This window comes from Stegostoma tigrinum, chromosome 4 (genome assembly GCF_030684315.1).
Source record: "Stegostoma tigrinum isolate sSteTig4 chromosome 4, sSteTig4.hap1, whole genome shotgun sequence".
Lineage (NCBI taxonomy): Eukaryota > Metazoa > Chordata > Chondrichthyes > Orectolobiformes > Stegostomatidae > Stegostoma > Stegostoma tigrinum.
Genome location: NC_081357.1, coordinates 105,686,013 through 105,701,701, shown reverse-complemented (window position 1 = coordinate 105,701,701; position 15,689 = coordinate 105,686,013). Strand labels below are relative to the sequence as shown.

The following is a 15,689-nucleotide window of genomic DNA, read 5'->3' as shown; positions in this document are numbered from 1 at the left end:
TCCACAGTGTGTTATCTCTGACTCCAGCATCTGCAGTTCTTGCTATCTCAGTTATGTACTGACACTGCAGTTTAACTGGCAGCATTCGAGTCACAGGGATGTGGACTCAAGTCCAACTCTAAGGCTTGAGGATGAAAACAAAAGTTGTTGCTCCACAGCAGTACTGAAGTGCTGCGCTTTGGCTAACATTTTAAACTAAGGTCCTCTCTGCCCTGTTGGCTGAGAATACAAGATCACAATTTTGAACAGTAGAAAATTTAAGCCCAGAACCCAATCAATACTGTACCTCAATTAACATCTGGTCACTGTGACACTGTTGTTTATGGGAGCATACTGTGTACTGTGGCTATGATGCTTCCGTACTTTAATACAAATATTTTCTCAATTCTGAAATTCTTCTTAAAGCAACATCTGTCTTCTAGTATTTATGATATCCAGAAAGATAAAAGCAATAATTAATGGTAGATAATTGTGGTTGAGGACAAACTTAGTCAGCTTACTACAATTGGCCCATTAATCAAATAACACAGTTCAGGTAGGAAAGAGCAAAGTATATTTTTATTGAAGAAATACAGACTTACTTCTTATAAAGACAATGATAGTTTTAGCATTGCTATAAAGCTTTAACTTTCTAGGAACATAATATCAATTGCATTGTAAGGAAAATAGAGTCAATTAGACTTACTAGAGGCACATATAAATTATATCAGGATAAATACAGATTCTGGACACCATCACCAAATCTCATCTTGGGTTATGGCATTATAATTCAATTGCATTCTGACTGCCACAGCCAATATACCAACTGGAGCTCATCACTAGGTCATGCAATAAAGAAATTAGTTTATTGAATTCTCATATATCTCTTGCGGTGGTTGGATATTGTGGTCAAGTTTATTTCCAAGCACACATTTTCATCAATAACTGGAGTCCTAAACATTCTTCATGAACATAGATAATATCAACTGCACTGCTTTTCCTGGGCATTTGTTAAGGCATTGTCATGAGTAAATACAATCTTGCTGGTCAACTTAAGTGGAATTATCTTGGCTCCTTACTTCTAGCAGATCCTTGAAATACAGATTGTACAACAACAATGTTAAGTCACTGCACGTGTAAAGTCCTACAGAAAGAGAACTACAGAAGCAGGGTCTGACCATGTCTCAAAAGAGGAAGCCAGATGCATTTACCTAAACCGTACTTTTACCTAATTAATTTCAAAATAGTCAAGAATTTCGAGATGTAACTTGAGATTGGGAATACTTTTAATAACGGCTTCTAAAAAGACTGTTACACTCATTCTCCATGTTAAAATGAATCTTGTCCTTAATAATCAGTCATGATTGTTCCTGACAAGATCTGTTGCCCAGATAAAAGCTCCACTTTTTGCTTCACCAGTTTATCTGATATTTGCTAACAGTGTCCAAGACACTTCACTTCCCAGTGGGCAGAACACTTATCAGGCACATGTTGTGTTCAGTGGAAAAACATAAATCTGTCAGTAGGCGACTAATGGATTTTTGATCAGATGGCATATGGTTATAAATCCTCCAAAGATTCACCTTAAACTTTATCTCACTGTGTGTAGAACAAACAAGTGGGTACAGAGGTGTGTTTTAAAATCAAAAGTCTTAGAAGAACCATCAAGTTCAGCAAGGTTAGTTAGGAATTTATTACTTTGATTCAAAAGTTCTAAAAAACAGACAAAACATATCAGGTGCCCATTAGATCTGTATGTAAACATCTGAGGTTTATGAATCTGCTTCACAATTAGGTATAAGAATTACTTCATCAATAATACCATCTGGAAGAGAGTTTTGATGAAATTCATGCCAATCTGAGTTACATTTTTGGATTCAAAAGCACACAAAGTAATACACTGTAAACTCAAAGAACAATTATTGCTACAATATGGATCCCTATGATTAGAGTGTTACTTTATAGCAAGTTTGACTTCTCTTGAATCATTTTGCAGAATAATTACCATCTAAAAGATTACTGTAGTGTAAAAGGTATTTATATATTACATTGTAGTGAGTTGATTGTAGATTTACAGCATCATAAATACCAATCGTAGAACCATAAAAAGGCTGCAAGGAAGAAGAAAATCATTTTGAGAGAGATTGTACAGCACATAAACTTAGATAACGTGGTGATAAGGAACAATAAATATAAAGTACACTTTTTTCTTCCCAAAGGTTTCTACCAATCCTCCACTCTCAGGGTCAGAACAGGGTTACACCACATCAGAATCAACAATTCCCAAGCACCAGATCTCTGCTGAGAAATTTCAAGAAATTAACTATTTGTATCCTGCAGTGTCACTTCTTTCATGTGTCAGCATTTGCTCTGTGAATTACACTGCCCTGCCTTTTTGTTCCTTTAAAGTGCGTGACCAAACACTTCTCTACATAAAATTTACATCTGCCAACTGTGACCATTCTCTAGCCAATGCCATCTTGAAGTTAGTTTAATCTTTTATGAACACTCCTCCTTTTTGCTGTAAAGATGAGCCAGACAGACCATACCCCAGCGTTCTGAAGGAGATAGTTGTGATTGTAGATGCATGGATTGCAATCATTCAGGAATTACTGGAGACACAGAAGATCCCACAGGAGTGGAAAATTGCTAAAGTAACACGCTTATTTACGAAGGCAAGGAGGCAGAAGATGAGAAATTATAAACCAGTTAGTCTGACCTCGGTCGTTGGCAAGATGTTAAGAGTCCATTACTGAGAATGAAATTGTGGAGTGCTTAGAAGTGCATGGTAAAATAGGGCTCAGTCAGCACGGCTTCATTAAGGGGAGGTCATGCCTGACATATCTGTCAAAGTTTTTTGAGATAATGAGCAAGTTAGACAAAGGAGAACTAGTGGACATGATCAATTTGGATTTCCTAAAGGCCTCTGACCAGGTGTTGCACAGGAGGATGCTAAATACGTTAACAGTGTATAGTGTTAGAGGCAAGTTACTCGTACGGATAGGGGATTTGCTGACTTACAGAAGGCAGAGTGTAGACAAAGGGGTCTTTTACTGGATGGCAGCGGGTGACCACTGGCGTTCTGCAGGGGTCAGTGTTGGGACCACAACTATTCATGTTATACATTAATGATCTGGAGAAAGGAACTGTGTGCATTACTTGTAAGTTTACAGATGACCCAAAGATAGGTGGAGGGACAGGCAGGGCTAGAATACAACTGCAGTGATGTACTGCTGAGCCTGTATAAGGCTTTGCTCAGACTGCAACTGGAATATTTTAACTAGTTTTGGGCGCCGTATCTAAGGAAGGATGTGCTGGTCTCGGAGAGGGTCCAGAGGAGTTTTCCAAGAATGATCCTGGGAATGAAGGGCTCGTCATATGAGAATTGGTTGAAACTCTGGGTCAGTTCTCAGAGTTCAGAAGGACGAGGGGAGATCTCATTGAAACTTAGCGAAAACAGAGGCTTGGGTAGAGCGGACACGAAGATCTTCTCTCGAGTAGAAGAGATCGAGGGCACAGCCTTAGAATGAAGGGATGACCATTAAGAACGGACGTGAAGATTTTCTTCAATCAGAATCTGTGGATCTCACTGCCTCAGAAGGCTGTGGAAGCCGAGTTACTGAGTGTCTTTTCGGCAGAAATAAATAAATAGTTTATTGATTAGTGAGGGGTTATGGGGAGAAGAGGGGAATGGGATTGCAAAACATATCAGCCATAATCAAACAGTGAACAGACTCGATGAGCCAAATAGCCTAATTCTGCTCTTACATCTTGTGGTCTTATGGTCCAAACAGTGTCTTCATAATTTAATGGTGTTTTTTTAAGTTGTGCACTGAAATAGGGAAAGAACTGTTTTAAACCCACAGATTGCAAGAATCGCTGCATGGTTTGAAAACAAATAACTTGATACTCAATGTGTCATTGTTTGTACCCCTGTGGGTTACAGCAGTGATTGTGGACAAACTGCAGCAGAAAGGTTTTGTGCATAACGAGCTTTGGTTTACAACAAGTAGCAGATCTGTTTGTGGACTCGTGATCGCCAAGGACAAAATACTTCTGCCTGCCAACCACCACATGATTGGTTCTCAGACAGGTGAACAGCGTGGAGTTGTGAACAAGATACACAGAAGTCTTTGGGACACAAACAGTTTAGCTCTCTCTCACTCTCTATATTCTCTGCAGTAACAGCCACTTCCGGCCTATCTTTCCTTCAGCAGTTGCTGTAAGCTCTGATCTAATTGGTTCGTCAGAGAGCTTTTATAAGTGAACTAGCCACCCTGTGCCTCTGGCAAACCAGTGGAAACTATTTGGACAAGGAGAAGCAGTGTTCTGACCAGCACAACAGCCATCTCAGCAACCACTGTGAAGAGGAACCATTGAACTGCTTTACCAGTTTTCCCTTTGTCCATAACATGCTTTGTATTTTGCCAATTTGTCTGTGCAAGAGGAAATTTGTACAGGAATGACAATTTTAGTTAGTAGAGTTATATGCTGACAGTTCATAAAGTAAGCTCTTGCTGCAGGTAAACTTTTACCTTTTTTAAAGAAAAATTCTCTTGCACAAGTTTTAGGAATTGCTCCATCTCTTTACATTACCCTATTGCAATACAACAGCCCATTCACTACTAATAGATTTTTTTAAAAATCAACTTGCTCAGGCATTTTATGACACATCTCTGAAGTGGGTAGGATTTGAACCTTGCTTCTCTGAGCAAGAGGGAGGGACACAATTATTGTGCCATGTCAGCCTCAAAAGTCTATTTGTTACTAGTAAATAGTAGATTTTGTTAGGTATAGAAACCTGGTCAGTGTTTTCAGTAAACAGGAACCTAAAAGACAGGTAAATTGGGGAATTTTGGGTACTTTTAAAAATCTCTTAACTTTTGTGATGACTTCAGGAACATTGGGGCTTGACTTCCAGCATTCGAACACAGAGAGGTGAGACATTGTTTGCTACATCCGTGTCAGCGGCAAATTCGAGGTCCGCTATAAATAAAGTTTCAGTTGGTTCACTGAACAGAAGTCAAAGTCTGAATGATGAATATTAGAAAATATTACCTGACCCCAGCGATGAGACCAGCAGGTATTACCTTTCCAGACCTTTTATAGCGCACTCCCATTACTGTGGTCAAAATTCCTGCAGTTACTGTTATTGAAGGGAAAAGAATATTTAAGCAAATTGAAGCAGCAAATAACTTGTGCATCAAAAGCTCAATATAAAATTAGCAATAATTATATCTGGACAATTAGAAATCTTCTTGCCAAAACAGGAACCTCTGGAAGCACCAGTTGTCAGAAACATTGTTAACATTAACTTCAGAGTTGCAATTTTCATTGTTTAATTCCATAATTGCTGTGTAACACCATCTTGTAGAAGTATGATAAAACCTTTGTTTCAACTGACTGAAAGTAGGAGTGCTGCAATTGTATTAGTACACCACTCACTAAGACATGTGTTATTTGATTTGTTTTGGCCAGTTCTGGCTTACTTCACAACATTGCAATGCATTTCCATTTCAAAGCCTCAAGTGCAAATGAATTGATTAATCTACCTGAATAAATGAATTGACGAATCTACTTGAAGAACAAAGATATATTGTATACAAGTATTACCGAGAAAGAAAATGCTATTGAAGATTTTTGACTTGAGCTCATCAGGGCAGATGCAAGAATGCCAAATTTGAAAGGGACCCTATCCTTTGACTTCCTTAGATCCAAACATAAAACAAAAAACTTACTCAATGTGACACAGTGTGAAGAACTGAAATCATTAAACCAGTACATAAGGAATAATGACCTGAGGCAATTTGATGGGAATGGACTACATTAACCCAGACAAACTGATTTCTTTTGCCCCTTGAAAAGAAATAAAATTGCTCAACATTAAACAATTCATTTTTATTGGCCAACATACTGAAATGAATTGTTTTATTAACAAAATCAAGACAAATTGCTTTACTTGAAGTGAAGCCTCAAATGTTGATCACTGAAAATTACTTCCCAGGGCTCATAAAGCTAAGGAGCTCCAAGTTGTGCGAGCTACTTGCAGAAATAACTGGATTAATGTTGGCTATAATCATGCTTTACGGTCAGTAAATTAGTGGTGCTAAAGGGCACTACACGTAGACACGTGAAATAAAAATCAAATTTATATTTTATTTCCTTTATTCACAGATCAAAAGCTTTTTAAGAGGCTGAAAAGTTGGACAAGAAACAATAGGGAAACTGCAACAATGCTTAGATCTCACTAAGATTATAAGGTGTAGAGCTGGATGAACACAGCAGGCCAAGCTTTGCTTGGCCTGCTGTGTTCATCCAGCTCCACACCTTGTTATCTCAGATTCTCCAGCATCTGCAGTTCCTACTATCGCTTAGATCTTACTCACTATTTTTAAAATTTGGCTTTGTGAAAATAGAAACGACCATTCTATATCAAGAACATGCAGGTATTTAAAACAGCAGAAACTTGTTGCTTTTCTCTAAAAAACATTCAAATTAGGTGGAGTAGGCCATTTGATCTCTCATTTTCTGCTTCGCTGTTCACTAACATCATTGCTAACCTAACTACAGACTCTTCCTGACTACAGGATACCCTTTGACTCTATTGTTAGCTATGAATCTCCTTATCTCTGCCTTAGAAATATTCAGTAACTCTGCCTCCACCACTTTCTGGAGAAGACAGTTCGACACTCAAGAAATCTGAGAAAACAAAAATCTCTTTTTCTCCTCTTTAAATGAGAGGCCCCTTATTCTTAAACTGTATCTCTATGATTGCAAATCAAAATGATTTTTAAAAAATTCAAGTCACAAATGGAAGATGCAGTAACCAGTATGAGTTGTGTCATAATGCTGCGAAGAACAGAAACGTGCCTGTCTTAATCTCTGTTTGGTGCTACGAAAAATGATGTTACCTTAGGCATCGGTAAGGATTTTGTTCTAATTCTTAAACATTATGAGGTGGATTCCTGCTCCTGTACCATTCATTGTGTAGAGCGTGAGTCTATGGAAGTCAAGTGAAGCCAGGATTTGGCTCAGCTTTGATGCAGTGTGAAAGGTGGCCCCCCAGGCAAGGTAGTAAGTGTCAGTGGATAACTGGTATCGATATTGAATGTTATCCAATAAAATTCAGGAAAATGGTAGCAACAAGCAAATCTATTACTTTTTAGTATCCAGCTATTAAACTTTAATTTAATCATAGTTTGCAGAAAATGAGGGTGCAAATTACAATGGCTTATCTTAAGCCAAACGAAGAGAATTTTTATTATCTGGCACTGAGAAAAAAATATTAAAAATGAGATGTAAATATGTTTAAAAGGAAGTGTCTTGTACAGACAGGGAAAACAAAGTTTATGCAGTTAAACAATCCTTAGATTCCTTGAGGCATTAGATTCTTAACCACAGTTATTCAGTGATTGATTTGTACAGTCAGCAGTAGTGGAATATGCAAACAGCCCTGTGGTCCAAGAATTATTATTTGCCCAATTTTCTTTCTCATTGCACATTATATTCCAAGATGATGTGGGAAATAGGCAGAGACAGACACACGAAGCACGGTGCAACTTTTTAAAATTTACTCATGGGATGTGGGCATTGCTGGCTAGGCCAGCATTTATTGCTTATCCCTGGTTGCCCTTGAGAAGGTTGTGGTGAGCTGTCATTTTGAGCTGCTGCTGTCCATCTGGTAAAAGTACACCCTCAATACCATTTGGGAAGGTGTTCCAGGATTTTAACCCAATGGCGATATAGTTCCAAATCAGGAAGGTGAGTGGCTTTGAGGGGAAATTGCACACAATGGTGTTGCCATGTATCTGCTGGCCCTCTCCTTCTAAATGATAGTGGTCCGGAGTTTGGAAGGTGCTGTCTAAAGATACTGGGTGAATTTCTGCAGTGCATCTTGTAGATCGTACATATTACTGTACCTAAGCTTCATTGATGGAGGGAGTGGATGCTTGTGGATGTGATGCCAATGTGGAGAGGTGATAGCCGAGTAGTATTATCACTGGAATGTTAATCCAGAGACTCAGGTAGTGTTTTAGGGACCCAGGTTCGAATCCCACCATGGCAGATGGTGGAATTTGAATTCAATAAAAATCTGGATAGTGGACAGGTTTTGGAGAATGAAAAGGTGAGTTTCCCATTGCAGGATTCCCAAACTCTGGCCAATTCTTAAAGCCACTGTATTTACATGGCTAAATCAGTTCAGTTTCTAGTCAATGGTAAATCCACAGGATGTTGACAGTGTAGGATTCAGTGATGGTAACACCATTGAATATCAAGGGGAAATGGTTAGATTGCTTGTCACTTGTGTGGTGTGCCTGTTACTTGCTACTTGTCAGCACAAACCTGGATATTGTCTAGGTCTTGCTGCATTTGGGTTCAGTATCTAAAGAATCACAAGTGGTGCTGAATATTGTTCACTGATGATTGCAGAGCACCAATTCTGACCTTATGATGGACAGAAGTTGGTCACTGATGAAACTGAAGATGGTTAGGATAAGGAGACTACCTTGACGAACTCCTGCAAAAAAATGTCCTGGAGCTGGGATGACTGATCTCCGCTAGCCATAACCATCTTCCATTGAATCACGTATGACTCCAACCAGCAGATAGTTTTCCCATTGGCTCTTGTTTTGCTTCTTGATGCCACATCTTTGTTGTAAATTAATTTTTCCTTCTTGCTACTCTGCTTGTGAAAGGCTGTTGCTGAAATACGCAGTGTGTATTCCTGAGTCTAGCTCTATTTTCCTTCAAACTGACTGTCAGACGGGTCTTTTATCTCTCAATACTAGAACTATCAAACCATGTAGGAATTACGTAGGATTTGCAAATTTCTTGACATTGGTTCAGTTGCCTGGTTTCAATTAATTTAGATTTAAAAAATGGTAATTTCATTGAAAATGGATTGATTAATTCAACATTTTCTTGTGCAGCTTGCCTCAATCTGTGGGCAGATATTGCAGCCATTTTGGGTCCATGTTTCTTCCTCTTAAAAAAAATTAGAACATGAAAGGTCTCAGGTAAAATTAGCTGTTATATGCTGGATGCAAAAATTTAAATATTTTGTACTTGTTGCTATAGTGACAACCACCATAAAATTAAGACGACTTAAATAATTTCCTAAAAAGAACAATGGTGTCACTAAGTCACTTTGTTTTAAAGATATAATTACATTTTTTGTTGCTCCTGCTGATGAACTTGAACATAATTTCAGTGTCATTGCCCTGATTGTGATATAACCACACTGCACTGGAACCAAACTAAACTGGAATCAGGAGTGGCGTACCCATTTTTGCTGCATCTCATTTGACTCTGTTTCTGTTGTCCCTTGGTGCTCTGCTCTCAGTCTGGCCTTCCCACCTGTTCGTGTCTCTCAGCCTATGGTGGAGAATCCACGCACTTAGAGTCATACAACATGGAAAAGAAAACTCTTTGGTCCAACTCGTCCATGCCGAACAGATATCCTGTATACATTTAGTCTCATTTGCCAGCATTTGGCCCACATCTATCCAAACCCTTCCTAGTCACGTACCCATTCAGATGCCTTTTAAGTGTTCTAATTGTAGCAGCCTCCACCACTTCCACTGGCAGCTCATTCCATACATGCACCACCCTCTGAGTGAAAAAGTTGCCCCTTAAGTCGCTTTTATATCTTAAACCTCTCACCTTAAAATTATGCCCTCTAGTTTTGGACTATCCCAACCCAGGGAAAAGACTTTCCCTATTTACCCTATCCATGTCCCTCATGATTTTATAAACTTCTAGAAGGTCACCCCTCAGCCTCCAACACTCCAGGGAAAATTGCCCCAGCCTATTCAGCCTTTCTCTATAGCTCAAACCCTGGTAACATCCTTGTAAATCTTTTCTAAACCTTTTCTACTTTCACCACATAATTCCTGTAGGAGGGAGACCAGAATTGCACACTGCATACCAAAAGTGGCCCAAACAATATCCTGTACTTTGTCTACTGTATCGCCATTTTAATAATGTTGTATCTTGTTTCGCTGGATCTGATCAAAATCCGATCATAAGGGATGCTCTCTGATTTAAAAATATTGCTTTTCAAAGGCAGGGCTTGAATTTGCAGTGAGTGTGCCTTATGCAGTAGTTCTAGAGTCATAGAGCTGTACAGTATAGAAACAGAGCCTTCAGTCAAAGTTGTCCATGCTAACCAGATACCCTAAATTAATTTAGCCACATTTGCCAGTATCCCTCTAAACCCATGTTACCATCCAGATGGCTTTTAAAAGTTATAATTGAACCAGCTTCTACCAATTCCTCTGGCAGCTCAATCCAAATGTTGCATTGCAAAATATTACTTCTTTAAGAATAGAAAACTCAGGAACTCACACAATGAGATCTTAACATTTCGTGGGTCATTTGAAACTTGATAAGCACCGTATCCTGCTAGAGATCCAAAAAGCAGTCCAGACATCAAAGACATCACACTCCCTAGTTTAAAAAACAACACAAATAAATGAGTTATTTCACTTTCTTTTCCTCAAAGCCGCTGACTCCATGTATCTTCTATAAGTCAGTAAATATTGCCATGATACTGCGTTGTTACGCTAATCAGAAGTACAGCTGCTTACAAGTATAGATCTTACTGTGGTGAAACTCAGATTACCCAATGCTCAAAGTTACACTGCATTCACTGTTTCTGAAATAATCAATTTGTAAATTTTTATCACAAATTTAATTCTAAGTGGAATATATTTGAAATAAAATAAGACAAAGTGATTAGGTGGCTTGAACAGGAACTTTTGCCTCTGGCGTATGAGTGTAGAGGCAGCCTAAAGAGAAACAAAACCTTTTTTTTAAATTCCTGGCTTTAAAAGCTCCTAAGTAAAGGCAAGTCTGAAAAAGTTCAGCTTTTGTCTGAAAGTTGATGTGTCAAACAGAAGTTACTCCAACACAGCAGTAAATATCAATTGATGAGAAATTCCTGAACTTTTAACATTATCTGACAATAAGCAGTTTCAAGATTCACACCATTGCTTTTCTCAAGCAAAAGAAAGGTTCAGATAGCACATTTGCCTAGTCCAAAATAACAGGGAACAAGTTAAAAAATGCAAAGACTAGAGAAACTAGGGCTTTTTACCATTTAAGATTATTGATGGGAAATCAAAGGTACTGATGATACAAATAGGATAGATAAAACAACTCTAGAATATTACTTCAAACAGCAGAAGAACAAGATGTGGTAAAAATCAAACTAATCCAGGGCATATTAGGACAGAAGAAAATTCTTCACACCAAGAGTACTCAAAGTAATAAATGCATTTGACTCATGCCTGAGATGAGGGGGTTATACTCGGAGGCAAATTGAACAGAGTGAACAAAAACTCACCTGGATTTTTCAAGAATGAAGGTAATCTTATAGAAACAGTTAAAATCCTGAGGGAATTTACAAGGTTGGGCAGTGGGTGCGAAACATGATCTGGGGGACACAGTTTAAGAGGTCTTTTAAGACAGAGACAGGAATATTTTTTCCTCTCTGAGATTTATTAGTCTGTGAACTTCTTTCCTCCAGAAGTAGGAGCTGTCTTATCAAACCTATCTATCTTACTCATCCTTGAATATCTGATAGACAAGGGAGTCAAAAGATATTAGGATCAGTCAGGGAAATGGGGTCATGATTACAATGAGATCAGCCAGGACCTTATTGAATGGTGAAATGAGCTCGAAGCATCAAATTGCTCCATGTCTATTCATCAGGAGCAAAACCTACAATACTTGAAAAATCAAGAGATTGTCAGAATTGGTAGTTTTTTTGGAGGGACAGTTGAACTATAATTAAGTGGCCTTGTTTATTTGTACACTTTTTGGGGAAGTACCAAACACAATAAATTGTTAACAGTATCCATAAAAGTACATTACCTTTCCGAGTATATCCCAGAATGCCACCCACCGTCACAATAGCAGCATAGGAAAAGCTTACCCAATCGATTGACATTCTTGAATTCTGGCAGGGGTGTGGGGAGACAGAACAGAAAGAAAAATCTTATACTTGATACCAGCTTCTCTCTTGAAAAAAAAAGGAACACAAACAAAAAATTAAGTGCAGTTGAGAACAACGACTCTCTGTTTTTACATCCTTTTCTATTTAGGGCTCCCCAAGAGGGCAGCTGGGTGGCCCGTTCCCAAGCCTCAGGCAGTGTCATTCACTCAGTCAGTCACTGGAAATGTACAAACATGACCTGGGGTAAGTTCCCTTCTTTGCCTGTGGGAAAGTACCAGGAATGTTTAATATTTCACCTTTCAACAATGCAAGGACATCTGTGCTGGGAATCAAAGAAGATATCAGACTTCCTTCACACTGAAGGATGGCATATTCCTACTACTTCAACCAGCAAAAATAGCTAACTATCCTGATATTGCAATTTTCTGTGGTCATACATCAACTAACCATAATAACACCTAACAAGTTGCTCCCTGAGCGGGACTGGCATATCTGGTTGGCCACATCTGTGGAGATTAATTGAAGCCTTCTGCTTGCTACAGTCTTGCCCAATCAAATGACAGATATTCACACCTTCTATATTCTTATAGTTATTAAAAGAGACAGAATCAACAAAACAAAGATCAAATCTTTTCTCCTGGGTTCCTTGCAACAATATTTAGGGATTAAACTTTAGAACATAAGAACTAGGAGCAGGAGTAAGCAATTCAGCCCCTTGAGCTTGCTCTATTATTTAATACGATTATGGGTGATCTCATCCTGACCTCAATTACACTTTCCTACCTTCTCCCTATAATCCTTCAACCCATTATTATTTAAAAATCTGTTTGTATCTTCCTTAAAAATTTTCAGCATCCTGTTATCCACCACACTCTGGGGTACTGAATTCCATAGATTCATGACCCTTGTGACAGAAGTAATTCCTCCTCATCTCTGTCTTAAATCTGCCATCTCTTGGCCTAAAACTATGACTGCACACTCTATGTTGGCCACAAGGGGAAATATCACCTCTACATTTACTTTGTCAGTCTCCTTTAGCATCATATATACCTCAAATTAGATCTCTTACCCTTCTAAACTTGCGAGGATAGGCTTAAATTGCTCAATCTCTCCTCATCGGACAAGACTTTCATCTCTGGAATGAATCTAGTGAATAGTATGAACTACCTTCATTGCCATAATATTCTTCTTTTTGAAACAGAACCAAAAAACTCTATACAGTACTTAATATGCAATCTAACCAATACCTTGCACGATGGCAAAAACACTTCCCAGTTTTTATAAATCATTCCTTTAGCAACAAATGCCAAAATTCCATTCACCCACCTTATTACCTGTTATGTGTGTATTCTAGCTGTCTGCAAATCATGCATTAGGACACCCAGGTCCCTCTGTATTGAAGCATTTTGAAGTTTCTCTCCATTTTGATATTTTAAAAAAATTCTTCTGACTAAAATGGATAACTTCACACTTATCCACATAAAACACCATCTGTCATGTTTCATGGCTCATTCACTTCACTTATCCATATTCATTTATGAATTTCTTACTTCTTCATTGCAACTTTCCACCTATTCTATTGCACTTCATTATTTCTCAAATGCTCCAAACTAATGCTACAGTTGGGAACTTTAAATGGCACTTGATAACTTTTTGTCAAGACCACTCCCAAATAATATGTTCCTCAAATAACCATAGCTAGAGATGTTATTACACACCTTTGGAGCTGTATAAACTGAGACTCTGGTCATGCTAGTTTTACAAAAAAGCAAAAGCAAAATCAACCTGTTCAAACTTGTTACGAGGCAAAAGGACAAGAAGTAGCGACATTACCACCGTGACACGAGACCTCATACAATTGTTTTATAACTGATTCCATGTCATCAACTGTTTGCTCAGTCTGCCCTGGAAGGGATTCAAGAAGTGCTTGTATGAAGATCGCATATCCAGCTCAGAACATATAACAGTATTATCACACCTCAAAACATTGATTAATTAAAAGGGCAAATATGCATGCATCCCACAGAACTAGGGAACTCAGACTAATTGGAAAAACAAATGATTCCACTATACTCAAAAAAACATTTTGCGGCAGCACAATTGTTGCGCTTTAAGGGGCTGAACTAATTCATCCTGCCTCCTGCTAGTATTCCCTGCTTTGATTTGTTGGGACACCAGCATGAACGTGCAAGGAGCATTCAGCACAAAATCCAAGCGCCATCTATATCCCACAACAGCACAAACCACGAGGGGATGTTCAGAAGCACGTGAATCAGGAACTCTGACTGCTCTCAAATATATCCCAAACAGTCACGACGCAATTAAGTATTCCCAGTGTGTTGTAATTGAGTAATGTTATGAGAAGAATAACCTAGAAACGCCAAAGTCAATCCAAAACAAAATCAGTGACCCATGAGCACCATATTCCATATCCCACCTACCTTTATTTAAATGCACCACAGAACGCAACAGCCCATCTTTCAACAACTGAGGCAAGTCAGAAAACATACTTGTCTCTCAGCCCAGCCTCAGATACTATTTCCAAATCAGCTAAACAGTTTTCAGTTCAAAATTGTTACAAAAGAACTCTGCAGTACAATATGGAGATACAAGGGTAGGCTCAGAAATGAAAACAGCGCAAAAGGGCACTTCACAGGGGTTGGGGTAACCGCAGTTTTCACGGATTTCTGAGGCTCGGTGCCAAAGCATGGCATTTCTGCAATCAACTAGATTTAAGCACTGACGATAGATATCATTCAACGTGAGATGAGGGAAAACAAAAAGGTAATTTGGAATGGAGTTGTATTTCTCCCAAAATAAAAGCAAAGCTGGTGAAAAGAGGCTGAATTGGACAGATTTAAATCCAATGCAAAGGGAACGGTTCGCAGTCTCTGTTGTAATTTCCTCACCTTTCACAAGCTGGCAAGTTCGCTCAATTGATAAAACATGCCGAAATGCAACTGCTAACGGTTAAAAAACCATTTCCTTTTCATAAAAACAAAACTGCAGACTCAGCCTTAGTCGCTAATAAATTCCTCAGCTCAAACAATGTACAGACTATGTAACACCCTGTAAAATCTGTGTTGACTGCACAATGCAACTGGGCCAGAAGTGGAGCCCATGCCTTTCTCTTTCGGCTACAAATGTTTCTGTTAAATACGACAAATGATTAAAACTTGAAAATCTTTGCTCCTCCAAGAAGGCCAACCTTTGTTTGTCCTGCCTTGCTGCACTGTTAGATTCCAGTCCGCTACAGCTGCTTTTACCGAAAGACAGAATTGTGTTTAGTTTCTCAATTACATAAACATTTCCGAATATCAGCGCATGTTCGACGCCATATTGACCAAAAAATGAATGACTTCGAAAAAGATACTTTCACACCCATTGTCGATTTACTTTGGTTATGCTTCCATTTACCTTTGTTTTTAGTATCAGAATGTTTTTCCCCTCTCGTGTTGAATTTAATTCGTGTTTTAAAACTACACTTCCGCCTTCGTCCTCTCCTTTACCATCTGCCACCAGAGGGCAGATATAAAACGAAAGGCGAAGAAAAGCTGGCATTTTCTTATAAGGTGACTCGAAGGAAGTAAGGACGGGTAGGCTATGATCAGAGGGGTGAGAGTATGAGCGCTCGGTTGGGATTAGCAGTTCTGAAGATGAGGAGGGGGTCAGACGACCCGAAACGTTAACTCTGATTTCCGTCCACAGATGCGAACCGGACCTGCTGAGCTTTTCCAGCAGTTTCTATTTT

The 15,689-nt window shown here is 38.8% G+C and overlaps 1 protein-coding gene across 3 annotated transcripts; it reads right to left on the bottom strand.

Moving 5' to 3' along the window:
• Nucleotides 1-539: 539 nt before the first annotated feature.
• Nucleotides 540-15,689, bottom strand: LOC125452261 (transmembrane protein 14A). Of its 3 annotated transcripts, none has more exons than XM_048530448.2 (5): nt 15,356-15,689; nt 11,857-11,941; nt 10,327-10,428; nt 5,070-5,125; nt 540-2,090 (listed from the first exon to the last, which is right to left on the bottom strand). In XM_048530448.2, the coding sequence occupies exons 1-5, from the start codon at nt 15,497-15,499 to the stop codon at nt 1,965-1,967; spliced, it is 513 nt and encodes a 170-aa protein (XP_048386405.1). In that variant the 5' UTR covers nt 15,500-15,689; the 3' UTR covers nt 540-1,964. The 3 variants fall into 3 exon arrangements, with proteins under 3 accessions (XP_048386405.1, XP_048386406.1, XP_048386407.1); XM_048530449.2 differs by having other exon boundaries at nt 5,038-5,125; nt 15,356-15,684; XM_048530450.2 differs by lacking the exon at nt 540-2,090 and adding an exon at nt 2,097-4,965 and having other exon boundaries at nt 15,356-15,688.